The sequence below is a fragment of the Osmerus eperlanus genome, chromosome 6, assembly GCF_963692335.1.
Source record: "Osmerus eperlanus chromosome 6, fOsmEpe2.1, whole genome shotgun sequence".
Taxonomy (NCBI): domain Eukaryota; kingdom Metazoa; phylum Chordata; class Actinopteri; order Osmeriformes; family Osmeridae; genus Osmerus; species Osmerus eperlanus.
The window spans coordinates 15379867-15407387 of record NC_085023.1 but is presented as its reverse complement, the minus strand read 5'-3'; the positions used below and the strand labels follow the sequence as shown (position 1 = coordinate 15407387).

The 27521-nt window shown below is 49.1% G+C and overlaps 1 protein-coding gene across 1 annotated transcript in view; it reads right to left on the bottom strand.

The window, feature by feature from the left end:
* LOC134022371 (echinoderm microtubule-associated protein-like 4) overlaps positions 1-12282 on the bottom strand; it is a 30990-nt gene extending 18708 nt beyond the window's left edge. Inside the window, 4 exon segments of the mRNA XM_062463846.1 lie at positions 1217-1414; positions 2057-2192; positions 5738-5920; positions 11905-12282. Coding sequence (XP_062319830.1) covers positions 1217-1414; positions 2057-2192; positions 5738-5920; positions 11905-11974 — 587 coding nt within the window. The 5' untranslated portion in view covers positions 11975-12282.
* Positions 12283-27521: the final 15239 nt, after the last annotated feature.

Genomic DNA, 27521 nt, shown 5'->3' with positions numbered 1-27521 from the left:
CAGGGACACACACAGGGAACACACACACACACACAGAGCAGCTGTGGGGCCCCTGGGAGAGAAGGGTGGAGGGAGAGAACAAAATAACAGTCCCACTGACAGTCTCGACAGTACACTGAGGGCAGAACTGGGATACTTCACTGGATGACTGGGAGAGAGAGTTCGGGAAGGTCTGTATGTGCGTTTGAAATGGAGGGAAAGATAAGTATGACCTAAAAATATTAGGTGATACGATAAATGGATCGAGAGGTTGAGTGATGTTCTACAGCTGACATGTAGTTTGTGTGCTGGTTAAAAGCCCTCTAAATGGGGGACTATGCCCCAACTAAGTGGGTGCCGAAGATGGACCACTTTAGCCTGAGTATAGAGTCTTCTAGAAGTCAGCCATCACTATCACCACAATGCTGAAGAGGCAGACGTAGCCAGCATAAATAACTCCAATGCCAGAAAGAGCCTTGGTCCATTCATATTGGGCGGACACACACACACACACACACACAGTCAATTGCTAGCAGATGAGTTAGTAGCCTAATGTGCTTGGCATGGCCCTGGCCCGGACGAGCAGTGAATGGTGCCAGTGAAACAGGCGGCATGGATTCAGAGGGGCATCTATTGTACAAGATAATTGCTGCTCGTGCTTCGACAGCCTAATTGAGACTGATCTGTGTTATGGGTCAGTAGGAGTGGGAAGACTGACTGGGAGAGTCCAGTGTGTGTGTGTGTGTGTGTGTGTGTGTGTGTGTGTGTGTGTGTGTGTGTGTGTGTGTGTGGGTGACCTGCCTGGTGGAGTGCACAGCTGATGTATGACAGATAGGACCACCCTGATTCCTAATGATATAGTGAGAGAGCTCACAGTGCCATGGATGAGAGAGACATCTGCAAACCATTCCTCTCTCCTCTCCTTGGATCCCTCTTTTCTATTCGGCCTGCTCTCCTATCTGAACCCCAACAAAAATGCTTGTTGAGGGCAACTACGAATGAGGAAAAGCTAAACCGTAGGTAAGGTTGAGAGGTCTGTACAGAGGTTAAATGTTATATTAGTAGTTACAGCAGCAGTATCAGTAGTAGCCATGGTAATGCATTGTGAGGTGAGTGATGTAGCTAGCAGAGCAGCATGCCAACTGGCCCCAGAAGTAGAGTCAGGGCAGAGGGACTGGGGCCGGGGGGGAGGGGGGGGGGGGGGGGGGGGGGGTTGGGGAGAGGAGTGGGTGGGAACCTTTTGACTGGGGAGGGGCCTTTGCTCTCCGGGGTGTGCCTCTGGGACTGGGGGGGGTGGGGGGAGGGGGGGTGACTGGTGGCCGGGGAAGGTGCCGTCTGGGGGCTGGCGGGGGCGGGGCCCTTATCGTTAGGCTCCTCCTTCTCCTTGATGCCCTCCATCTGAGGCTTGGAGTCCTTTTTCCGCTCAGGTGGTCCGCTGCAGAGAAAACAACCGGGGGGAGGTTAAAGACACACACACACACACACAACAGGTCGATACTTACACACCTGTGGCAGGTAAGTGGGTGAGGAAAGACTAAATGGGGTTAGGGGGTGATAGATATGGATGATGTAAATAAACAAAGACTGCCCCCCTTACTTACAATGGCAAGGAGCACAGCCAAGTCAAACACCTGCTTTATTCTCATCAATGGTCAAAGCTAGAATCTATTTAGCCAGCAAGGCTAAGCAGCATAAACCGTTTTTTTTTTACATTCAACTAAGACATTGGTGAACATAGCCGACTCAGCTACAAGCCCTGACAGGGACTCAGTCCTCTCACAACCCAGGGCTCCCCAGTCTGCTGAGTCACTGCAAGCTGTGAGGAAGAATGTGAACATGTTGACATATTAGACTTTCTTTCAAAAAGACTGGGAGGGAAAGACCAGAGTTTGTCAATGGTTTAAGTGAGGCGTTTGTAGTTAATTAGAGTGACATTAGACATTTTTGGGAAGTGTGTTGTTTAGGTGTGTGTGTGTTTACCTATACACTGCATATTGAATATAAGTGTCAATTTGTGTATGTATTTGTGTGCATCTCAGCGTTTGTGGATTTGTGTGTGTGAGAGAGTGTGTGGTACCTCTTGGCTGCTGAGGAGAAGGTCTCCTTCCTGGTGACTGACACAGTGGAGGTGTCTCTGTGGCCGGGCTTGCGGTTGCTGGAGCCACCGTTGGCGATGCAGGACATGGAGTAGGCCTCGCGCAGGGAGGCTTGGCCTGCAGGCAGGAGAAGAGAGCAGGGCTTAGAACAGGCCCAGAGTGACAAGCTCTGGACACCATGAGATGGTGTGAAAGGGTGAGCGAAAGTGACAGACAGACAAAGACAGACAGACAGACACATACCAACACAAACAGACACAGACAGACACAGACAGACACAGACAGACACAGACAGACAGACACACATACAGATAGACAGATAGACAGATAGAAAGAGAGAGAGAGAAAGTGAACAGTAGATCAAATCTGCTAATTAACTAAAAGCCTATTCAGGGGAACACTGTTCAGGGATTGGAGGGACAAATGGGGACACCTCAGGGACAGGGTCAGCCAAGGGATTGGCAGAGGAAGTCTGGATAGAGGGATTAAGTCACAGGACATGGAGGTGGGGAGTGATGGACGAGGGTTAACCGTCTGATCCACAAGGGCAAAAGATGGATTAGCCAGGGCAGATTCCCGCTCCCCCCCCCCCCAAACTCCCCATCCTCCTCCTCCTCACCCCATCCTCCAGCCAGATGGCCTAATTGGATAAGGATGGAGCAGGCAGCTCAAACTGCATGGGGGCAGTTGTGTCGGACTGAGCTCAAGCATTGATTAACTACCGACCTAAGGCTGAGACAGGAAACGCCATTCTCACACACACACACACACACACACACACTCACATGTTGTGCTATGTGTAAAGACCCTCTGAGACATCATACTGGAGTTCTGTGGGCATTCGAAGGGTGAGGGGTGTGTGCATACAGCACAGCATTTGAGTCCACACATACGTAGCCACTAGCCACTGACATAACCTGCAGTTATCTCTTTATCTAATGTGTGTGTGTGTGTCTGTGTGTGTGTGTGTGTGTGTCTGTATGTATGTAGAAGAGGTTGCGTGGCATTCCCAGGGGTGCGCTGATCTTGTATCACTTGACACATGGCTCAGTTTCACGCTCCATTGCTCCCCAGTACAAACACACACACACACACACACACACAGCAGGGGCCTGTGTGTACCCCCCTTCCACCAGCCCCCCCCCCCCAAAAAAAAAAACAACCAGACAAAACAATGGCAGGTGCTTGTCAGGCAGGATAGGAGGCAAAACAAAGGCTAAGGGGGGAAACTTAGAGTGTGTATTGGATGATCCCTACAGTGGATCAATAGAGCTCCATATATACCAGATCAATGGCATTCAGTTAAGAGCATCTGATCACCAGCTTGTGTCAAGTGATTGATTGATAATAATGAGTTACAGAGATGTATAGACCTGAATCCTTACCTTCACTTCCTCCACACACACCTAGCCACTGACATAACCTGGAGTTGGGTGTGTGGATGTATGTGGGTGTGGGTGTGTGTGTGCCAGAGATACAATGGCCTAGTGTCTCAAAGGAAGTCCTCACGTAACCTTTAACTATACCCACAGGAAACATAGATCCCTGTCTTTAATCACAGAGCAAACACACATAAACACATACACACACACACACACACACACACATACATCTTCTCTCTGTCCAGGCTTCTTGATATGGAATATCTGGAAAGAGAAAGACAGATCTGGGGGGGGGGGGAAGAGTGGAAAACATGAGGGCTGGAAAGAGAAAGATGGGGGGAAGTGAGCAAGATTTAGACTGAGGATGAGGGAGGTGGATAGAAAGTTGTGGACTGAAAAAAATGAAAGATAGACAAAGAATGGGGAAGTGAGTTGTACTCGAGGGGCGTTGAGAGTGGGAGGAAGAGGCCTGTGTGGGGGTGAGGTGTGTTTGTACATTTGTGTTTTTTTCTACTGGATGGCCCACTGTCTCTGCAGAGATACAAAACATAAGATGTAATCTCCCTAAGTCTTAATCATCTGTACTGTCATTCAGATAAAAAACAAACACACTGTGATCCATTTGTCAAAACGATTTTAAACAAACATTGGTTTGACCGTGAAATAACTTCTGCTGGATACTTCCCAAATGTGGCAGAAGTGCTGACTAACAGTGTGGTTACACACATGCATACACACCGCAGGGGGGGGGGGGGGGGGGGGGGGTTATCACCAAGGGGATTATGCTAAGCAGGGAGTGACATCATAACATAATCAGCTAAAGGGGTGAGTTACGGGAAGGCTGAGTGGAACGGGGGATGACAGAGGATGGATGGAAGTGGTAGGATCAGAGGGATAGAGGGAGGAAGAGAAGTTGAAATCAGGTCAGGGCCACTAACCAAGGCTGTCATTACACACGATCTCAGTATGACTAGTCTACCCCGGTCAGACAGCAGTCTTGATCCTGCAGTCACACACACACACGCGGTCCTTTTCCACTTTTCAAACAAGCCGTTTCCTTGGTGAATATTTTTCAGGGAATAACTTTGCATGGCTCTCTGCTAATTTCTTCTAATTATGGATATCTCCAGGGAGGAAGGGAGAGAGGGAGGGAGGGAGTAAGGGCGGGAGGATGAAGGAAGGACAAGGGAAGGAAGGGATAGATAAAAAAAGAATGCACTTCCACACTATTTGAACAGGCCACAGTCACCCTTTGTCAAGGACCAATGGCTGAGTTTTGCAGCCAGGACATTACCCAGAGAGGCCCTCTCTATGATTCTGGAGGAGAGGGCTGCTTTAGCCAGAGATGTCAAGGCTGCACAGTCACCAGACACTCTGATAATGGTTCACTAACCACACTGAGGGTCTGCAGACAGACTGCCAGTCTCAACCAGCACCCCCCCCCCCCTTTCACACACACACACACACACACACGGGACAGAGGGTCTGTGTGTAGATTACTTTTATTGAGGCACCCAGACAGACCCTGGCTGAGAGGGTGAGGGTGAGGGTGAGGTTCTTACTGATCACACACCACAGGCCCAGGGCAAGAGACACACACTTTACTTCTCCTTTGCATTCTCTTCGTTCCTATGTGCCTCATTATATCTCAATGATTCTGTTCCTTTTTCTCGGTCAATCTGTCTTTCCTTTCCTTCCTTCTTTCTCTGTCTCTCCGTTTCCTCTTCTGAACAGACAGAGCCTTTCATAGTATACACACACACACCCACCCACAAAAAAGCAAAGACGCACACATATGCACACGCACACAGACAAAGAGACACATATGAACACACACACACACAGAGGACACACACTGTGGACACAAAGCTGTGTTCTGGGTGGAAACATTCTGCGCCGGGGGTCAAGGTCGGAGTGAAACTGTTAACAGATCCAAGTTCTGGTCTCAGCTACCTCTGTGTAAACACACAGTCTCTCTCTTTCTCCTCCTCTCTCCTTGTCTCTCCCTCCCCCTCTCTCTCTCTATCTCCCTGTCTCTCCCTCCCCCTCTCTCTCTCTATCTCCCTGTCTCTCCCTCTCCCTCTCTCTCTATCTGCCTGGCTCTCCCCTACGTCTACACGTCTATCTCTACCTTTCATTTCTTACCATTCCTAACCAACCAGTGAGGGCAGGACCAGGGCCTCGAGTTTGACCACAGACCTAGCAAAGGGGTACAGCGCCGATGGGTGGGGGTTCAGATGGGCAGCTCAGGTGGCTCAAGGGGTCAAGGCGAAGGTCTACCTTTGCCGCTTTGCTGCTTCTTGGCGGAGGCGGCCGTGTCCTCGGAGAGCGCCAGGCGCCGCAGCACGTCGGCCAGCGCCGCCTTCATCACGGTGATCTCATCCTCCTGCTGCTGCACGCGCAGCTCCAGGGACGACAGGCGGTCCTGCACGTCGGACGCGCTGGCCGCTGAGATGCTGTCATCTGGGAGAGGGGCGGGAGGGGAGGAGAGGGTGAGCAACGCTACGCAACGCACACATAACCGGTCCAGTGCATGTTTTCTTATTACAGTTGACATTAGCAGACGCTTTTTTTTTGTCCAGAGCATTTAGAACTCGTGCATGTGGAAAGTATAACATAAACTAACCCTAAAAGAGGCTATACTAGGCAAAGGTAACACAAATAATCACCTCACCAGGCACAGTGGATAACATACATTCAGAATAACATTCAGAATAGAATAACTAACATTCAGAATAGAAGAAGAACATCTTAACTGCAATAGTGCATAAACACACACATACACACACACTCCAACTCTCACACACTCCAGTCAGTTCCATTCAGTGTGTACCCTGGGTCATCAGTGAGCTTGTGTGTGGGAGGGGGGGGGTTCCCCCCGGCCTATTGTGAAACTACATAGGAAGCAAGAAGACGTGGAAAACTCAGGAATGATCCTGTAATCAAGTAACGGAACACACACGGCTCTGATTTCCTGTGTGTGTGTGCATGTGTGTGTGTGTATGTGCATTCATTTGTATGCCTCTATGGTAAAGGCATACTGTGCATATGTGTGTGCGTGTGTGTGCATGCATGTGTTTTATGCCTCTACAAAAAGAGCATACTGTGTGTGTGTGTTTGCAAGTGTGTGTGTGGACTGGGGGATATGTGCTCTTGCCAAGCCTAGCTGTGGTTTAGGTCCTGATTGCTGGATGGGATAAGGGGGGCAAATGGGGCAATAGGGGGGGTGGTAATGTGCCTTCATCGCTGAGGTTAGTCTTTAAGAGGGGCAGCCATGAACCTTCTTACCTCCACATTAAGTCAGAGGACGGACAATATAAATCCACACAACTACCCTTCCACACGAGCACACTGGCTGAGCTCAACTGAGTTGTGGGAAAATATACATGTATCTGTGACACAGATGTAAATCAAGTACACACACACACAGTTCCACAGAGTCAAGGGACGATATTTCCTCTGGCCACACAGTAGGTGAGGGCAGAGTGGACAGTGCCAGTTAGCCAGTCCTGGATAGCCGAGCAGTGTTAACCACGGTAACAGGAAGGACAACCCATTCTTACTGGGCACATACACACACAAAAACCGCTAAACAAAAATGGGATATTAGAGAACAATGGACTCCTCTGTACACTGGTTCGACCTGAGCCAGGGAAGCTAGCCAAGTGCACAGCCATCAATCTAAAGAACAACCAATCCAGCTCAGATCCACTTCTACTGCTTTTACAGCTCTAACTGTAAATCAATTCCCACTCAGAGAGAGAGCCAATGAAAATAGCTGAGAATGGAGTCGTCAATCAACCAACTCTTAAACAGCTCAAGCCAGGAAACATAAGCCAACGCAGAGTTATCAAACAGCTTCATGTCTGAGAGACAGGAATACAAGCAGAGCACAGAGACACCTTCTCGAGGACAGATAAAGTAGAGAGTCTGAGAGGGCCTGAGAGCTAAAGTGCTGAGGCAGCTCTTCTTCACCGATAAAGATGAGAGAGAGAGACAGACAGACAGAGAGAGTATCCTGGACAAAGGGGACCTTTGTCTGACTCTCTCTCTTTTGGTATCTCCTAATGCTGAAGCATGTGTTCTGTCTCTACGAGTCGGTTTCACACACACACAAACACGCACACACACACACACCCCCGACGACCCACCCACCCACGCACACACACGCACCCTGGAATGGGCTCAGACAGAGAGCAGTGTTGCAGGGATAATTGGCTGCCTGCAGTGTGAAGCCTCTCAGTAGAACACCATAGAACCAGTCTGTTAGCATCAGAGTTACTGAAGCCCTGCTAAGATGAGACTGAGGAATGCTTGAGGTTTCCAGAGGGCGTGTGTGTATGTGTGTCACTGAGCGTGTACATGTGTGTATAGTGGGTGTGTATGGGTGTCACTGTGTGTGTGTGTGTGTGTGTGTGCGTGTTGACGTATTCTTTAGCTGTCCCTTGATGCAGACATAGAAGTATCAAATCAAATGTATTTGTATAGCTCTTTTAACAAGCAACGTCAGAGAGGGCTTCGCATACACCCATCGAACTGCACATAAACCAAGCTAAACCTTCAAGGAAGACCCTGGAGAAAAAGCTCCAGGCGGGATGTAACAAATGCATGAAGTAACAGAGAGCAGAGTGATGCTCCAGCTCTGAACATGACGTGGCAGTATCAGGAGAGGGGGCAGAGAACAGACATCCGGCAGCCCACGAGGGTGACACGACACACGAGAGACACACACACACACACACATCCATTGCGCATACTGCCTACCCACACACCCAACAGTCACCTCAACCGCCGTCACCATGGTTACGGTAGCAGAACGGACGCAGGTCTTGCGTGTGGTGTTCTGCGGCGCTCCACAAGTGCTACCATGCCGAGGCCATTTCTGCTTTCCTGTCTCAAGTCCTTTTGTTTCTTTCTCCTCAGTTTCCTTTCAGTGAAGCCTAACTTCAGTAATGCTTATCTTATCTTGACTCCACTCCATCAAAGGCTCCCCAGGGAACACAAACTGCAGTACGCTAGACTCAGCGAATCTTAATGCCATGTCAGTCTGGACTGGGTAGCCTATACAGTACTGTAGATTAGAGTGGGTTAGTGGGTGAAAGTGAACTTAGATTAGAAGAGTTACATATTTTGGCCTAATGTTTTCGCAGGTTTCTGTACTATAAGAGAGCTACTTGTCATCCCACTTGCTAGTTTGAGTTGTGTGTGGTAAACCTCAAGGATGGCTCCTTCTGAGCTCTCCAGAGCTGATAGCTCCTTGTCTCTGTCTGAGAGGAAGGAAGGCTTCTTCACTTGTCACATTTCACAATGAACTGTCACATTCCTGAGCTCTCCTCTCCACCCCCTGCTCACACACACACACACACACACACACACACACACATGCATACATGCACATACAATATTCTGGCCTAATATTCCTGGAAGTGAAAGCTGTATATTCTGGTTGACTGTTAGGGGGCTGTGCTGGTCTGACAGACCTCAGGACAGAGGATCTACTGATACAGCAGTACCATTGGACCAGAGCAAAGGCTGTCCTTGCTCCCCGTTGGACAAGTTGTGATCTACAGGTCTGGTCAGCTTCTTTTGAATACTTTAGTCACCAGGTAACATTGAGGATGCACCCATCTCCAGTGGGAGTGAAAAGTGACTTCTACCGCAACCTGCGTCATTCTTGGAGGTGAGATCACACAGGAAGAGATGTTATGTACGCCTTACGGCTACAGCGCTGCAGAGGGAGAGGGGTGAAATCCTCCAAAACTTCGTCATGATTTGGCAAATCATTGCAAGGAAGCGTGCTAACAAGTGCATCCTGTCAAACAGGAAACAAGACTTTGTAGATGCAAAGTGAGTGAGCTCAATTGTTATGTTGACTGTTGACACAAAAGGCCCTGGGGAAAGACACAGTAACTATATCATTATTATCATTATCCACAGCATGAAGATAAAGGCTGTTCAGACCATTCATCTCTTCACCTTCCTTTCTCTTTCTTTATTTCCATCCCTCCTCTTTCTGTTCACATCACACACACTCTTTCTCTCGTTATGCAGACATGTATTTTTTATGAAGGAAGGACTTGTCTGATTTGCATATGGTAATATCCTGCTTTACGCTTGTTCCTTGAGAGAGGTCTCCTGTAAACACGGACAAACACACACGCACACACTACAGACACACACTAACACACACTGCAGACGCATAGACAGACTGCAGACAAACACAGATCTGGGAGTCAGTGTGATCTCCAGCAATGCCTGGAGCTCTTCTCATTAACATTTCCTGGTCACACTTGGACGGAGGTGCATCAGACACACCCCGCACACACACACTGCAAACACACACTCTCAACAAACACATTTTGCACGCACACTGTGCCCACACACACTCCATAAAAACTCCACCCACACACACACACACACACCACATACACACACACACACACTCACTGAGAACACTTGAATTCCCACTGGCCAGAAGAGGGATGAACCGAGGCAGGAACACACACACACACACACACACTTCACGCTCATTTCCGCCTCACACACAGTATGTAAGCCTGGTAATCAGATTTAGTACAGACATTCCCTCCATCAATACTTAATCAGCATTACACATGCTCCCTGCGACCCCAGTCCTGTTAATGAACAAAGACACCTGCATGAATAATGAAGTCAGCCTGAGGAAGCAGACTGCATTATAAAGCCTGCAACACTGATACATAAACAACTGATTATGGTACAAGACCGGATTCTTGTGCATTTCTCGCTTTAAATTATTTTTTGGGCATGTAGGGACATGTTTGTTTTAAAGAGTAGACTGCACAGTTGGACAAAGTATGTGTGTGCAGGAAATGTGTCCGTTAAGGTGGTAGGGTGGGTTTTGCCTTCAGACCGGGGGGGGGGGGGGGGGGGGGGGTTTGGGACAACGTAAGGCAACAGGCGTTTGTTGCTTAGGTGGCCGCCTTCGCTGCAAAGTGCTGCGGGAAACCCTGGCGTGTGTGTCTGTGTGTCGGAGAGAGAGAGATGGAGAGAAATGGAGCAAAAGAGAGCAAGAGAGAAAAAGTGAGTGTGAGATGTGATGATGGATGAGCAGGGATTATCAGAGAAGCTGCAGCCGTGTCTAGATCTCCACCGCACAACCACATCACTGGGTAATACTGTTACACTGCACACACACACACACACTTTACTTTATCATTGAGTAACGCACACAGACCCACAATACAGCACTGTCAGCAAATCATTCACAATTAGCACACACATACTTGTGGTACACAGTGTGGACACACACACTCGTAGTAAACAGTGTGGATACATTAAAGCAGTACAGCACACACACTATACTTATATGTGTTATGTTATTGATTAACAACTCACACACATTGCACATTACACAGTCACAGACACACTGGCTACAAACACAAACACACAGTGAGAATGAGACCATCTGTGGATATTGTCAGAATGGGGAATCTCCCTGCTGGCAGACATCTGAACACACTGCACCTCCTCTTACACTAAACACTTAGTTACTCCTAACAGACACACATATGCCAATTGTGCAAATAAACCTGTGTGTGCGTACCTACATTTACCTGTAAGCACTTTGTGTATATTTAACCATCTGAAAGTATGTCCTTCTATAAACGTTTATGAGAGAGAGGTGAGAACATGAGTACAGAGAAAGAGAAGAGAGAGAGAGAGAGGAGAAAGAGGGGAGGAGAGAGGAAAAATAGCCTCAAAAGGCAGACTCGAATAGCTTTGAACTTTATCGCTTTCTCTCTATCATAACCCTCTTTTTTTTCTATTTGTCTTAATTTGTGTTGGGTGTGTACTCTGGCAGAGGAGCAAGGTACCTTGGTGTACAAACAGACAGCGACAGACAGAGACAGACAGAGAGAGAGAGAACTACACAAAGACAGGATGTAACACCGTAACCGGTCCTTGCCCAGACCTAGCCCCGGCCTAAGTTCCCCTCTACTGAGACCATGAAGTCTGCTAAAGGCCAAGGCGGCACACACTCTCTCTCTCTCTCTCTCTCTCTCTCTCTCTCTCTCTCTCTCTCTCTCTCTCTCTCTCTCTCTCTCTCTCTCTCTCTCTCTCTCTCTCTCTCTCTCTCTCTCTCTCTCTCTCTCTCTCTCTCTCTCTCTCTCTCTCTCTCTCTCTCTCTCTCTCTCTCTCATACATTACACTGACATAATCAAACTCTCCCCATTCAACACACGCACGCCATTTCTAGTAAAAACCACACACTCGCCCAGGTAAAGTGCAAGCGTGCTTGAACCTCAGTCCATTTACGCATTTCCGCAGACGGGAACTCCCCCGAGAATGCACAGACATGCGCACGCAGCCACACACACACAACAACAAATGGAACACCACCTGGCCACTAAACTCCATAGCCTGGTGTCCTCAGCTCTACGGTGAAGCAAGGTGAGGTACGTTACCGGGACAATGGTTGTTGAGCAGGGGGGCGCCAGTGGAGTTGCATACTGGCGACTCTGTAACCTCCTCCATTCTGCTCTCGCTGCAGACACACACACACACTCGGGGATAGATACACAAGCTCTCTCCACTGACAAGATCCAGGCCGCTTCCTCTTCTACCGAGGGTGCGAGCGAGAGCGTGTGTGTGCAGATTTCGCCACGGCAGTGTGCGTGTCAGAGCAAGGGGCTGCTCTTCTCCTTCTCTGGGCAGGGTGCCTTTTCTCTTTCTCCCTCGTTCGCTTTTATTGCGTCTCGCGCCTCCCTTCCATCCAGTCTCTCTCTCCTCCTTTCCTTCCTTCCCCTTCTCTCTTTCAATCTCCTCTGTCTTCGTTCTCCGCTCTCTCTCTCTCTCTCTCAGACGCACTGACACACTGCTGCCGCGCTCACACAAAGCCGGAGAGAGTGAGCGAGCGAGTAAGAAGGAGGAGGAGATTAAGATTTTTTTTTTTTTTATCTTGGCTGACTGAGGGAGGGGCTAAAGCCTAGATATTTAACCTCTGCAGTTCCAGCAGACTTCTGTCAATAGACTCCTGTCAACACACACAGAGACAGAGACAGAGAGAGAGAGACAGAGAGAGAGAGAGAGAGACAGAGAGAGAGAGAGAGAGAGAGAGAGAGAGAGAGAGAGAGAGAGAGAGAGAGAGAGAGAGAGAGAAGAGAGAGAGAGAGAGAGAGAGAGAGAGAGAGAGAGAGAGAGAGGAGGGAGGAGAGAGAAGGGGGAGGGGGGTAATGGTGTAACGGAGAGGGGGATGGTAGACTGAGAAAAAGGTGTCAAACTCCAGGAGCCTTGTTAGAAAGGTACCAACTCTCCCTCCTCCTCCCTTCTGTTATTCCTTCCTTGCTTCCTTCCTTCCTTCCTTATACGCCTCTTTCCTTACCAAACTTTGCTTTCTCACACCTCTCAATTTCAGTGGAATCCCCTACAGAAATGGAACGCCCTCTGCAACAGGACTGTACCCTGCATCTCATCAGACAACTATTATAATAGTATGACCTATAAACCATTCTGGAACATTCATCGAACAATCATTAAATGCCTGGCACAGCACTGCAATAGTGATGAGGCCCACAGTCTGAATCTTATGATTCCCATTTCTGCCACAGGTTCCTCTAGTCTATGTCAACCAACAATGAAGCTCCTATGAGGAAAATTGGAAACATATCTGACTTCGTTGAGAATGACCTGAGCGCTCCTTGTTAACATTTTGCTATATTAAGACATTTTTTCCGCTCTAATTTGAGTGGCCTGAGGTGGATCATGAGTACCTGGCTGGGTCAGAATGCAGCCCAGCATGGTTCCCATGACGATGCCCGGTCAAAGCCCGTGACACTGGCAAACAGACAGGCCTGCGACTGATGGGAAAAGTTATCTATCCCCTATCTCTGTTGTTGCCTTTAGCCTGGTATGTGTGTGAATGTCTGCCTTTCATATTCTTGTGACTTTTTTTTGTCACTGTGAAAGTGTGCGTTCATCTATCTTCCAGAATTCTCCCAACACACACCCAGTCTGGAGCGAGAAGTCTCCATTTAGCTTTGTAACCAGAGCTGAGCCCTGTGTCTTAGTGGGCCAGCGCTCAAAAACGGCTCAGAGAGAGAGAGAGAGGGGGGGAGGGAGGGATAGAGAGAGCGGAGTGAGAGAGCAAAAGAGAAAGAGAATTATTTCAATGCAGCTTGCCGCCAAGTTGGAAGGAAAAAGGAAAACAAAGAAAGCCTGGTGACTAGCCTGGAGGAAGAGAGAGAGAGAGGGGGGAGGAAGGAGAGGAAGGAGAGACAAGGACACCACTCCCACCCAGGCTCTGGAAATTCTCAGAGGATGCTGGTGATGTAGGATACAGAATGACGGAGGGATGGATAGAGGGATGGAAAGATGGACGGATGGTTGGGTCAAAAGATGGATAGATGGATGGGCACAATCGATACAAGAAAGTTGGCAGTGGCAGCATCAGACCGTGGCAGAATGTGATTTCCTTTGAGAAAGTGACACGTGGGGGTGACACGTGACAAACAGTAAGGATCATCCAATTGCCACACACAAAGCGGAAGTTACTGCTGGAAGGAAATCAATAGGCCAGGATCAATATTGTGGCTACACTGGTAAGTGTCATGCTGTGAAAAAGAAACCAAGATGGTGCGCCTTGTTGATGGGAACTACACAGAGCCAGGAAGGAAGGAAATTGGCGGGACACACCACTGGGCATGAGTCTCCTGTACTGTAAATACACACACACCGACGCACGCACGCAGACAATATTTCATGAACTCCAAAAAGCTACTGCACCCACACCCAGACCATACTGTGGAGAAACTGCAGCAAAGAGGAAACTCTAAGTAGAGTCTGCTGGCATCAGATACTGTAAGCGTTAACCCAGTAACCCAGTCAGCTATCTCCAACCCAAATGTGCGTGTGTGTTTGTGTTAATGCTGTGTGCACAGACGCACGAGAGAACACCTGACTAGAGCGAATGTAGCGATACATTCTCACACTGTTTCTCTGCTGACTGGAGGTAGGGGACAGGGGGGGGTAAGGAACTGGCACTCACTCGTGTTGGGGAAATGATGGTGCGAGGCATGAGACTGATTAGGTACTGTAACAAACAAGAAACAAACGACACCTTCTCCCTGTCAATCCCTGTACCACACAGATTGTTCATCTCTGCACGTTTCCCCTCTCTCCTCCCCTGCTCTGTCACTCCTTCTCCCCGTCTTTCCCCCTCGCCTGTGCCCTAATCTGGCTAATGGTTTTCAGATCGGGCATGTCGGGGCGGCCCGCTGTTAGGAATGAAACATTATCTGCTAATCTTGATGCCTGGCTAACATTGTTGCTTAAGTGGAAATGGCTGCCTGTCTGTGCCAGCCTGATGACTTGGTTACCCAACAACAGCTCCCTGTGGCCTCCTTCCCTTGTCGTGGCTCCCTTCTGGGTCCCTGTGGAACCCCGGCAGCAGTCCAATATCGCAGTGTATGGCTGCCACGCCCTCCACCCACGAGACATTAGCGTTAGCATGAGAAACAGAGAGCAGCGAGCGCCTCGGGGGGACTGAAGTGTCAGGGTGCCCTTTCAAGTGACATACTGGAGGTCACGGAAGGAGAGCCCCGCCCGGCCCGGCGGACACGGCACTCCTAACAATCCGCACTGTGCGCACACATGCGTGTGTGTGTTTCAGAGATTAACGGCAATAGACCCAACCCAGCAGAACACGTATAACCCTGGGAGTGAGAGCGAGATGAAGAGATAGAGACATATCTAGCCAGACGGGAAGAGAGGCCAAGGGCTCCCATGGGAAGGAGGGGGTCGAGAGAGATATGGAGGTGGTGGTTGGGCGGGAGGGTCAGGGGTTAAAGTTCAGACAGATGGAAATGCCAACACTGCAGCCGCTAAAAGAGAGAGGGGTGAGGGAGGCGAGAGGAGAGGGGAGGAATGTGAGGCGCTAACCACAGAGGGACGTGGAGGACAGACCGAGACATGTTCTGGAGGAGGAGAAGGAGGCTCTCTGGAATCACGACAGCACCCTGACAGTGCGCTAACGCTAATGCTAACGCTAACAACATGGTGCACTTGTGCTTAGCAGACAGCGCCACACGCTCCTGCCGTGCTCACTGTGAGACTGGCTTAGCAGGGCTTTTTTTCCAAAGATCCATTCTGCAGATCGGGATTTGTTCTAGGCTTGGCTGTCAAAAATCTTCCTCCGGTCGTTCCTCAAAACTCTTCCTCCGGTCGTTCCTCAAAACTCTTCCTCCGGTTGTTCCTCAAAACTCTTCCTCCGGTCGTTCCTCAAAACTCTTCCTCCGGTCGTTCCTCAAAACTCTTCCTTCAGTCGTTCCTCTCTCCTTCCCTCGCTCCCTCCATCACTCAGTCTGGGTTAACTGAGTGTTCGGATCATAGTGCCTTGGTGTGACAGCCCTGAGAGGAGAGGGGGTGTGCAGTCCACACTGGGGACAACTGAGTCCAAGTGACGTGTGTGCATGTGCAAGTAAGGACATGTGACAGTTGTACGAGTTGTTCCAGGGAATTCGCAAATGTACAGTGGATTGTTTGAGTGTGTTAGTGTGGGACGGAGTGGTTGAGTGTTAGTGAGTATGTGTGTGTGTGTGTGATGCATGGGCAATAAATAGAGGAGGCATATATAGCAGATAATATGTGTTATTCTAAGACCCTGCTCAGTAGTCGAGTGTTAAACCCAAACTCTGTAACCCCATGGAGTAGCCTAACAGATGTGTGTATGCATGTGTGTGTGTGTGTGTGTGTGTGTGGTTGTGTGCGGTTGTGTAGGGGGGCCCTCGCCCCTCGCCATGCTACGCCCACCACTCCTGCCCCTTGGCAGAGTGGCCCACATTCCTCAGTGCCCTGTTTCCAATTAGACTGGCACCATGCCACCACACTGCAGGAGCGATGTGACCGGCGAGCTAACGCAACCCAACACACACTCCAACCATACCCAGTACACAATAACCATACCCAGTACACACTAACCATACCCGGTACACACTAACCATACCCAGAACTTACTACACACCACCCATACCCAGTACACATTACACACCACCCATACCCAGTACACACTAACCATACCCCGTACATGACAAACTTAACATACCCAGTATATACTACACACCAACCATACCCATTACACACTAACCATGCCCAGTATATACTATACACCAACCATACCCAGTGGTAGGTAGGTATATTTCTTATAACATGCCATGACAAATTAAACCTGAGTGGACCATAATGTTTCTCTATTCTATTCTACCCGGTCCATTCTACAGCCAGTTACCTGGAAGCAGAACTAGTTCTGTCTGAGTCTGAACATGCTTCTTCAGCTGTTGGGAATCCATCTGGGCTGTGTAATATGTGCTTTAAGATACAATACGGACATACAGTACTCCATTCATGCATAGAGCACAGCCTCATGCCGATCTGGTGTATGGGCTTTAGGGCTTAGTTCTATCTCTGCAGTTTCCTTTAAAGATGTATCCGGCACACACATACACAAAACACACACTCACTCACACACACACACACACACAAATACTAGCAAGGACTTAAACACTTACACACACGAAGGCGAAATGCGAAAGTGGCAGGTTGCCAGTTACAACCACAGCTTTGTTCTTCTACAGTAAAACTCCTACACACTATCCCCCTCCCCTGACCTCCTCTCAGCTCCAAGCCAAATTACAGGTGTGCTGACGCAGCCATTTTGTCTCCATGAGTCAGGAGGAAACAGACCGCGGGTCATCCTGACACCCCAATCACAGTCTCCAGACTACCAGGCAGATTGATTGCTCTTTACACTGACCGGCTCCATCAAAGGAAAACATTGTAAACCCTGTTGAGTCCTGTATCCAATATGAGTCCCAACACATTTTCTGAGAAGGCAAGAGACAATAATGATTACCTAGATGTGATCGTGAAACAAGCCCAGTCCAGAGCTGCACAGCATACGCAGGAGATAAGGGATCATTTCCTCTCCAGATGTATTTGCAGTGTACAGGGAAGTTAATCATCCACTTCAAAACAAGGGTATTAAAAGTCCTCCTTAAGTAAAAGTCGCTTATCAGTCGGCCCGACTGATAAGGTGGTTTCATCATCTCTCGCTGAGATAGGTTCGCTTTCACTGTGGCACATACACACACAGTACGAGGAACCCTAATCACGCCACGGCACCATTATATTGAAATATACACGTGTGCACACACACTCATGGACAGACACACACGTGAATGTATCCGAACAAACTTTTGCAAAAACACATACAAAAGCCAAGCCTCCAAGCCAGAATGTAACGGTAGTTTGCGAGGGGCTGAAGAAGGTATAAATGTGAACCGTATGTGAATGTGAGGTTCTGATCCAATCCCACAGTTCAGGTTCCTAGCACAACTTCAGACCACCCTGTAGCTAAAGGACACATGCATTCTACTGTTGTGTGTGTGTGTGTGTGTGTGTGTGTGTGTGTGTGTGTGTGTGTGTGTGTTTGCGTGTGTGAGTGGAGAGGTTGAACCAGTACCGTGTGTGTGCACGGATGTGTATCCACGTTGCATGGGTGAGTCGGTATACCTGGTGTGGGTCAAAGATTCTGTTGTGTGTTTTACGCAAGTGCGTGTGCATATGTGAGGGGGAGCCTTCCTGCATGTCTAACCCTGTGCTGTACAACAGAGGGACTACAGGAGCTACAGGAGAGTTAAATATCACAACTGACACAAGCTGACAAGCTGACACTTGTCTTACTGACTGACAAACTAATGAATGCCAACACACAATTATTCACCTACTTTTAACTGCCGGAATACCAAGCCTTGGTGTCTTTCCAACTGCAGTAAAAACGGAAGGAAAAAAGCAACAATTATGCTTAGCGCAAATGAGATAAAATGTTGAGAACGGACGAGACAGAAGGAGAGATCCGGAAACCCTGTGTGTGTGTGTGTGTGTGTGTGTGTGTGTGTGTGTGTGTGTGTTTGTATGTCCCGTTCTCTGAAAAGAAGCATCTGGACCTGAGAGCTGGAGGAAAGCGGGATGAAGGAGGGAGAGAAGGAGGGAGAGGGGTGGTTGAGGTTGCAAGGACGACTGAACATCAGAAAAACATCTAAAGTAAGACCAGAACTTCACAGAGAGAGAAAGAGAGAGAGAGAGAGAGAGAGAGAGAGAGAGAGAGAGAGAGAGAGAGAGCAACAGAGAGGATTTTGTATTTGCCTGAGGAGACATACAGTATGTCCAGTATGTGTGTAAGTCCATGTTCTTCACATTCACATTCCTCCAGCAGAATTCCACCTATGCTCACCTAAAGTGCAATCTGTCAATACTTCTTAAATATAAAGTCAACATATTATAACAAACAAAACTGATAGTATTGCAGTCATTATCTAAACCCCAATAAAGGTTCATGGCTATAAACTGAATGAACAATATGGCCAATGTATTCAAAACCTTTCGATTTGAATATGATATATCCCCACTTGCACACCCCTGCATCATGGCCACGGTCCTACAGTTTCACCCTACTCTACAGGGCATCACTCTAAGTATATGTAGCCTTTTGAGTCACCTTTTGTTCTGTGACAGCTCCAAGCAATGAGCCTGGAAGACAGCACCCCCTATCTGGCCAGCTACAGTACAACACTTCACAGATCACTGGAGCAGACATCCACCGAGTGTATGGTTGTGAGAACACACACACACATACGCACCTCCCCCAATTGCTTACCTGGTCATAATGTAAATACCTCTTGTCCTCCAGTCTGGCTGCCCAGTTGCCATGGAAAAGTACCAGAGGAAAGTTGGCGGGCAGTAAAGAGGCCTCTCTACCCCCCTCTCCCTCTACACTTCCCTCCCTTTCTCTCCCTCTACCCTTCCCTCTCTTTCTCTCCCTCTACCCTTCCCTCTCTTTCTCTCCCTCTACCCTTCCCTCCCTTTCTCTCCCTCTACCCTTCCCTCCCTTTACCTCCCTTTCTCTCCCTCTACCCTTCCCTCTCTTTCTCTCCCTTTATTTTTTCCACCCTACCCCCTTCTCTCTCCTTCTTCCCCTCCCTCTCGACCCACTCCTTTTCTCTCTCTTTCTCCCCCCCTCTCTCTCTAACCTCTCTCTCTACCCCTCTCTCTCTCTCTCTCTCTCTCTCCCCTCTCTCCCTCTACATCTCAATCCCACTTCTCTCCCCCTACCCAAGCTCTCTCTACCTCTCCCTATCTCTCTCCCTGTTTCTCACTAACACCTCTACTTTGCTCTCTCCCTCTCTACATGTCCCCTCTCCATCCCTCCAGTTCCCTCCTTCACTCACTCCCTTCCTCCTCTTCTGAGCACCCTTCTGACTCAGCAGTGCCTGCAATGAGCAGCGTGACAGATCCAGGTCATCAGCCTGCGCCCACACACCCCAGGACAGAATGAGGTCATCTTCCTGCACCAGTGTGGTGCAGGGCACTGCTACAGGAAGTTCACACACAGCTGTGGCACACATAGAACAGCACCAGATAGGGTACACACCGGTTGACCAATGGACGTGCACTACCTTTTCTTGGCTTGAAACTTTCCATGACCAATATTGCAAATTCCAATTTATTCTCTGCATGTAGGCTACATAAAAAAACACATCAAATATTGTATTAACATACAGCTGGCCTTAAAACAATTGGACGTTTAAATGCCTGTGCAAGTTAGACATTCAATATTTATTCACTACTTTCAAAGACTTTTGATTGGTTTCCATGACTAGATTCAAAGGCCAAGATACCACCTTCAACACTTAAATTCCCTCCCTTCACCAGGTTTAGAGTGTGGGGGTTCTGCTGTCACACTGAGACCTGCTGACTAGACGCTGTCATAGGCGTTGCCCTGTCAGCTCTGCAGGGACACACAAGGAGCAACAGAGGCTTGTGTGTGTGTGTGTGTGTATAGGCCTAACTCTGGGGGGGAGGGCTGGCGGGGTGCAGAAGGCAGTAAAGGTTAGCTGGTCAGGAGCAGAGTGGGGGTCGTTAGAGGGAAAATGCCCGACACAGCACATTCATGATTTGTAGGTGACAAACAGCTAAAAATAAGCATGTGCAACAGACTCCCAGCAACAGACACAGAGCAGAGAACTTAACACTGACACACAAGCATCTTATGGAGTCAAAGTGGACACTCATATCCAGGTAGGTTTTAATTGACTCCTATATCGAAATGCTTGCCTATCTCTGCCAGGGTTAGCCAGACTGGTGGGCCCACACTGTGCTGTCGCCTGCTAGCCCTCGCTGTAAGAATGACCTTCCCATACACACCCAGACACTTTATCAAAACTAGTGCACACAAATAGTTTGAGTGACACACACATACACACCCCACTCATCAAACCTCCAACCCCACCCCCACACACTGCTAATCCCCCCCACTCACTAGAGCGTCACTGACACACTAATAAAGCCCAGCCCTCCCTGCCGCCCATCCCTGTGCCAGGCGGGTCTCCACTGGCCCATAAACTGCTGTCTAATCCTGGCCTGATGGCATTTAGCAGCGCTTGTTTTGTTTCCCTGTATTACGCCTATAAACACCAGCACAGGGCAAGCAGGCCTTTCCAGCAGTTAGACTGGTGAAACTAGTGAAGTTCCACCTGTGTAGTCTCGGGAACTCAGGAGGTTATACACTAGACACACACACAGTTGACAGATTCAAAAACAAACTCAAATCATCATCTAATTCATCTATTAAAACAGATCATCATGTTACTGATACTGTTTGTGTTAACTGGTCAAAAGGAAGCAAACCCCGCCTCCCCCTTTCTTTGCCCCTCCCCCGGCTCCTCCTAATCCCAGCATGTTTGTGTGACCCGAAGCCCTGACCCTCATCTAACACACCATCCTGCCCCCCGACCCTCCGAGAGACGAATCCAAGAGAGGATTAGAGCTACACACTACATACACACACACACACGCAATGCCTAATCCTGATTAGAGCCCCGCTGTGGAGAGACATGCGCCCCAAAAAACACAACCTGCTCCCTCTGTTCCCCAACCCCCAATCCCCCTCCCAATGATCCACCTTGTCCTACTTCCTTATCCAACACACCCATCCATGGATCCATCCTAAAGGGTTATGTGGGCCCTGATCCAGCTAGGCTTCATCTCCTAATGCCTGGAGGCCCTGCCAGGTAGGAACAGGAAACCTCATGCCAGACACATACACGGCCTGACTAATAGGGATAATTAGTATAGCGTGTGTGTGTGCACGTGTGTGTGTCACCTCTCAGGTGACCTGCGTTCAGGAAGTCAACACCTGACACCATTCAGGCCTGATCCCTGCACTTCCTGGTTCCAGTAAGTGATCACTAGAGAATAGCAGCATTAATGAGCACCAAGTTCTACCTTGAACACACACACAGAGACACACACACACATTCACGCACAGGATGCCTGAAATGCCCAGCAGTCGATCTCTGGGAAGAGCTCCAACTTGTCCCTCCTTCCTCTATGCCTCCCTCTCCCTCCCTCCCTCCCTCCCTCCCTCCCTCTTCCTCCTCTTCCTCCTTCCCTCCCTCCCTCCCTCCCTCCTCCTCTCCCTCCCTCTCTCCCTCTTCCTCCTTCCCTCCCTCCCTCTTCCTCCTCTTCCTCCTTCCCTCCCTCCCTCCCTCCTCCTCTTCCTTCCCTCCCTCCCTCCCTCCCTCCCTCTTCCTCCCTCTTCCTCCTCTTCCTCCTCTTCCTCCTTCCCTCCCTCCCTCCTCCTCTTCCCTCCCTCCCTCCCTCCTCCCTGCCTCCCTCCCTCCTCCTCCTCCTTCCCTCCTTCCCTCCTCCTCTTCCTCCCTCCTTCCCTCCCTCCTCCTCCTCCTCTTCCTCCTCCCTCCCTCATCTGTCAGTGGACTGCAGACACAGCCAGGCTCTTTCATCAGGGAGTGTTTACAAACACCAGGTCTCCCCCATCCCCTCCCACACACAGTAACAAGACCTGTACCACATGTGCACGCCACTTAAATAAACAAAGAATTTAACACAAGGCGGCCTGCCTGCCTGCCTGCCTGTCTCCCTGCCTGCTTGCCTGCCTGTCTCCCTGCCTGCTTGCCTGCTCTTTGTGGTGAACTCCATGTCTCTCTCAGTCTGTCACAAATAGTGTCATGCTGTCTGTCTCCACAGCTCCTAGACTCTTTTTAGATCAGAGTGGAGAAAGAAAGCAAGGCAGAGAAAGAGTCAGGGAGAGAGTCAGAGAAAGAGTCAGGGAGAGAGTCAGAGAAAGAGGAAGAGAGAAATAGAGACAGAGACAGAAAGAGACATTATTTATTTTCATTCCAGCTGTAATGTAATACATTGTTATGGGGTGGAGGGGGGGGGGGGGAGGTTTGGAGGCAACATTCCTGCATCTGGAACTGCTCTGACGCACGTGCTGTATGATCCCTGCTCTCCCTCTCTCTGGCTGGTCTCTCCCTCTCTCTCTCACTGGTCTCTCCTTGGTCTCTCGCTCTCTCGGGCTGGTCTCTCCATCATCTCTCCCCATCTGGCTGGTCTCTCCTCATCTCTCCCTCTCTCCGGCTGCTCTCTCCCCCTCTCTGGCAGGTCTCTCCCTCGTCAAGCCCCTTCTCTGGCGGGTCTCTCCCTCACTCTGGCTTGTATTTCCCTCCTCGTCTCTCCCTCTCTGCCTGGTCTCTCCATTGCTCTACCTGGTGTCTTTCTCAACCTGGACGTTTGTCGACCTCTTTCCCTCCCCCCGCCTGCAGTCTCTTCCCCTCTGTCGCTTGCTCTTGTTCTCGAAATCTCTCCCCGTCTCTCACTCACTCACCCTCTTTCTTTCCCTTGCTCTCCTCCTCTTTCACAGGGAAGGAATTCTGTAACCTGATCCTCCGCTTGTCTTTCCTGCAATGACCACAACTCACATAGGCAAGCAGTACACACACACACACTCACTCACTCTCTCACCATCTTACACACACACACACACACACACATCAAATCAGTCTGCAATCACAGGACACAGGGCACACCAAAAAACAGCAATACAATCACACAACCACCGTTCTCACTGCATCACATACGAACACGTGTACACACAGACACACACACACACACACACACATCAGTAGCAGCAGCAGGGGTGTGTACACTAGCACCTGGCTCCAGGGGGGGCTATTTTTAACCTCTTATTTGACAGTGTGAATGCTGATATGGTGTAGAAGGGGCACTCGGACGCCACCGGGCCTCCTCTCCCAGACAGGCCCAACTTCAGTCGTTAACAGCTCCTGCATCGCCCTGGCAATGCACACCACGCAGTATTCAACCAGAGACAAACACATCGACTGGCATCTCCTACCACAGGTCTGTGCCCTGTAGCACACCCAGACACTTCTACTGCTCGTCACACAGGCTGGTCCTTCAGTGTGTACAGGCAGACCAACTGGGACTTCAAAGCGGTTAACGTGCGTCTGAACTCTTTCGGATCTCTTCCAAAGGATAAGCTAATCATTCATCCCAAATGAACTGTTTCCAGTTGGCCGAACACACTAACCACACACTGCAGCGGTGTTATGAAATGGAGCTGACCCACGTTCATTTGGAATGAACGTGGACGCTGTCACAGTGCTGTATGCCCCCCGAGGGCTGTCTGCTCAGGAAGATACAGTGCAACCTATCTGTGTTACACGGTGATAAGAGTCTTACAGCACGACCATGCACAGAGAGTTCTAGACAGCTAGAATAACACCCCCTTCACCCTCTCCTAATCTACAGTCCCATGTTATGCCCCAAAGATCCCAGAGTGGACAAGGACTGGCAGCAGTGGCACACTGCAGACTTCTCCCTGTCCTCCACCTTCCCCTTGTTTGTGGCACTGAATCAGCAGTTAGTGTTGAGTGGAGAAGGGCACTCTGGCATGAAAAGTGGACACGACTGCAGAGCTGGTGTGTTTGTGCATTCTACTGCATGGGCTCTCTACCTTTACCTCTCTCTCTCTCTCTCTCTCTCTCTCTCTGCAGTGCAGTGCTGTATACTATCTGTGCCCTCTAACTTTCACTGCAGAAATATAGGAACAACTAGGGAGGAAGGAGGAATACAAAACTAAAACATATTCTCTCTTTCTCTCTCTCAGCAAATCAGAAGGCCAGGCGCCAACTTTTACAGCATGTAAATAATCATCACACCGACTTGTACACACAAGCAGAGGCTGACACGTGAGCACACACGAGGCCTCCAACTAAAATCTTGCCAAGGGCATCACCAAGGAAACTCAATAAAATGCTATGCTCATGCACCCCAGCAACAACATGGAGAGAATTGATTCGGAGCCATTGATGGCACATCTGCTTTAAAGAAAGCTCAATAGGCTACACTTTTCTGCTAAAAGTCAATCAATCTTAGACATGTTCTTAGTGTGTATTACTTGAATTTTAGGGTGTAAAGATAAGTCAATGTATCATATTGTTGAGTGTGAGGTTAGCAGGTTTTCTTCTTGTTGTAGTTTTTATTGCATTGACGTACATCCTATTGCTTCAGGGACGACATCTGTCTTACTTCATTCACACGCACAGACACACACACCTAGCATCTCTTCAAATCTTCATGCTCTGGCACCTCATCTTGCGCTCACCAGCATTGACAAACAAACCACAGCCTAATTCAATAATGTCCTGTCCGATTCTTTGTTTTAGGTGGTTTAATTACAAACTGTCATAATAAACACCAACTGATAGAGATAGACGAGGAACTCAGTGGTAGCCTACTCGCCCATATCCGACGCATTGTTACAGTAACCAATTGATGTACGTGGTGTGTAAGATCAAAGGACAGGATGCTTGTGATATCGAGAACAGCAAAACAAAGCAATAAAATACTGGAACTAGACTGTTGGCTACTGCGCCCATTGACACATTGAAGCCAAACAAGGTTCAAATGTAAGCTGACTGACCGGGATGACAAATGAATACAGCATTGACACGTGTATGCGGATACCTTATATTACAGCCTACTATGATAAATCGCAATGCTAAATTAGCCTTGACCACGTTAACGGTTAACCAGACGGAGACGTTCTATTAATAGTGATCGAGTCCAACTCACCCAAACTGCCTGCAAAACCGTCCATTTCTAAGTGAAATATCCAAGCAGACACTGCTAAATATTCCTGCTATGAAGACTTCAAATGTACTGTCGGTTTCAGTCTTGTAGTCGAAGGGATATGGAAGAATGTCGGCCTCTAGACAGGCTTCCCAGACAGTGAAGGCAGATAATGGGCTAGGCTGCTCAAGCCGCTGTTTTAGCAGTGGTGTCCCTCTTCAATGGCAAGTTAACCGGGGGTCTGCCGAGTCACAGTAAATTCACTGTCAGTACAACACCGTGGTTCGCCGGGGCTGTTGATCACGCTCTCTCGCTTGACTCAACAATCGCACTCCTCCGCCGGGGGAGGGATGGTAGGCAACGCTCTGGCTTTCGCGTTTCCGACTCCGCCTGGTTTGGCACGTATAGCTTCCCCCCAAACCGGTGAGCTGACTGGCTCGTCAGAGTGCGGCTTAATTTGACCCACAGTTGAATATTTCTTTGTAGATTCCCTTTGTTTGCGGCAACGCAATGCCATACAGTAGCGCATAGATCTCAGCTGTGTTGAATGCTAACATATTCAAAGACAAAAAATGCGACTGAAGCTGATTAGTAGTAGTCTAGACATAGCTAATTATGATACCCATTGCCAGTTATTGCCAGAATATGTAATGGCAAACAGCCAATGTACACTAATTATAACATGAATGAATCTGTTGATGAACGCTGACCCACCTGACAAAGCACAACACTCCCATCAACTTTACCAATAGGGATACCAGAGTAAACCAGAAGTCTTTTCAAATTACCATTACTTGTCAGATTATTAGGGTTATTGTGTGGTCCTCGATGACTATGTCAGGGCCTTCTCTCCCCTTGGCTGTTTTGGTGTTTGTCACAAAAGACAGTCAAATTGTGGGTCAGTGTCTGTATCTGTGTGTGTGTGTGTGTGTGTGTGTGTGTGGGGTGGGGGGGGGGGGGGGGGGTCGTTGTGAGGGATGAGAGAGCTAATCTGCCAGCACAGAGAGAAGACTGTTTCTGTGGGCTGATAAAGAATTAGTGCTAGCAGCAGCAGTGTGTATTTGTGTGTGTGAGAGAGTGTGTGTGTTCAGGCAAGCATGTGTCTTACCAGCACTGCCAGTAAAGACTCACATTGCCAGCTTGTCTCCATGTGGACTAAATGACCCACCCTCCTCCCTCTAACCTCACCCTCTAATTTCCTGGCAGTGTCTGACCCTCCTCTAACCAGACACCCCTAACACTGAACATATCCACCACAAAGCCTTCTTTTATGCTGCGCTCTTGAAGGATGGAAGGAGCAAAGAGAAAGGGACAGGCCCAATCTTTCATCCTCCTTCTCCAGGCTTGAGGGGATTGACACATGGGGCCCGTTGACGGCGTTTTTGGTGCAGAAGAAGAAGAAGCGGGGAACGGATTTTTCATCTTGCTTTGAAGGGCGTTGATGAGTCACCATCCTGCCAGCCTGTCAAGCTGTGCAGCCAGCCTCACTCCCTCTGTTGAAACCGACAGGCCACCATGCTCTATGTTACTCGCTCATCATTGTTGATGAGTCACTCAGTGTATTGTACAACTGCTGGCATCCCACCCCGTTATTTTTGCTGAACTGTATTAACCTATCGCCTGCATGAAAATAAAACACCACACATGTCCATGACAGTGTCGTGGAACTGCAACTGGAGGTCATTTAGACTGCTCCCTGCAAGCCCTAATGGCCGAACTGTGAATGTGTCTTTTTGTTGTGGTGCAGATGGGGTTCACCCTTTCCGTGCTCCCAGTTTCCTGCCAGGGCCAGATGTTACGAAGAGAAAGAGAGGGAGAGAGAGGGAGAGAGAGAGAGAGAGACAGAGAGAGAGAGAGACAGAGAGAGAGAGAGACAGAGAGAGAGAGAGAGAGAGAGGAAGAAGAGAGAGAGAGAGAGAGAGAGAGAGAGAGAGAGAGAGAGAGAGAGAGAGAGAGAGAGAGAGAGAGAGGAAGAGAGAGAGACAGAGAGAGAGAGAGAGAGAGAGAGAGAGAGGAAGAGAGAGAGAGAGCAGGGGCCTCCAGAAAGGGAGATCTCCCTTAGAGAGAGTCATTTGGC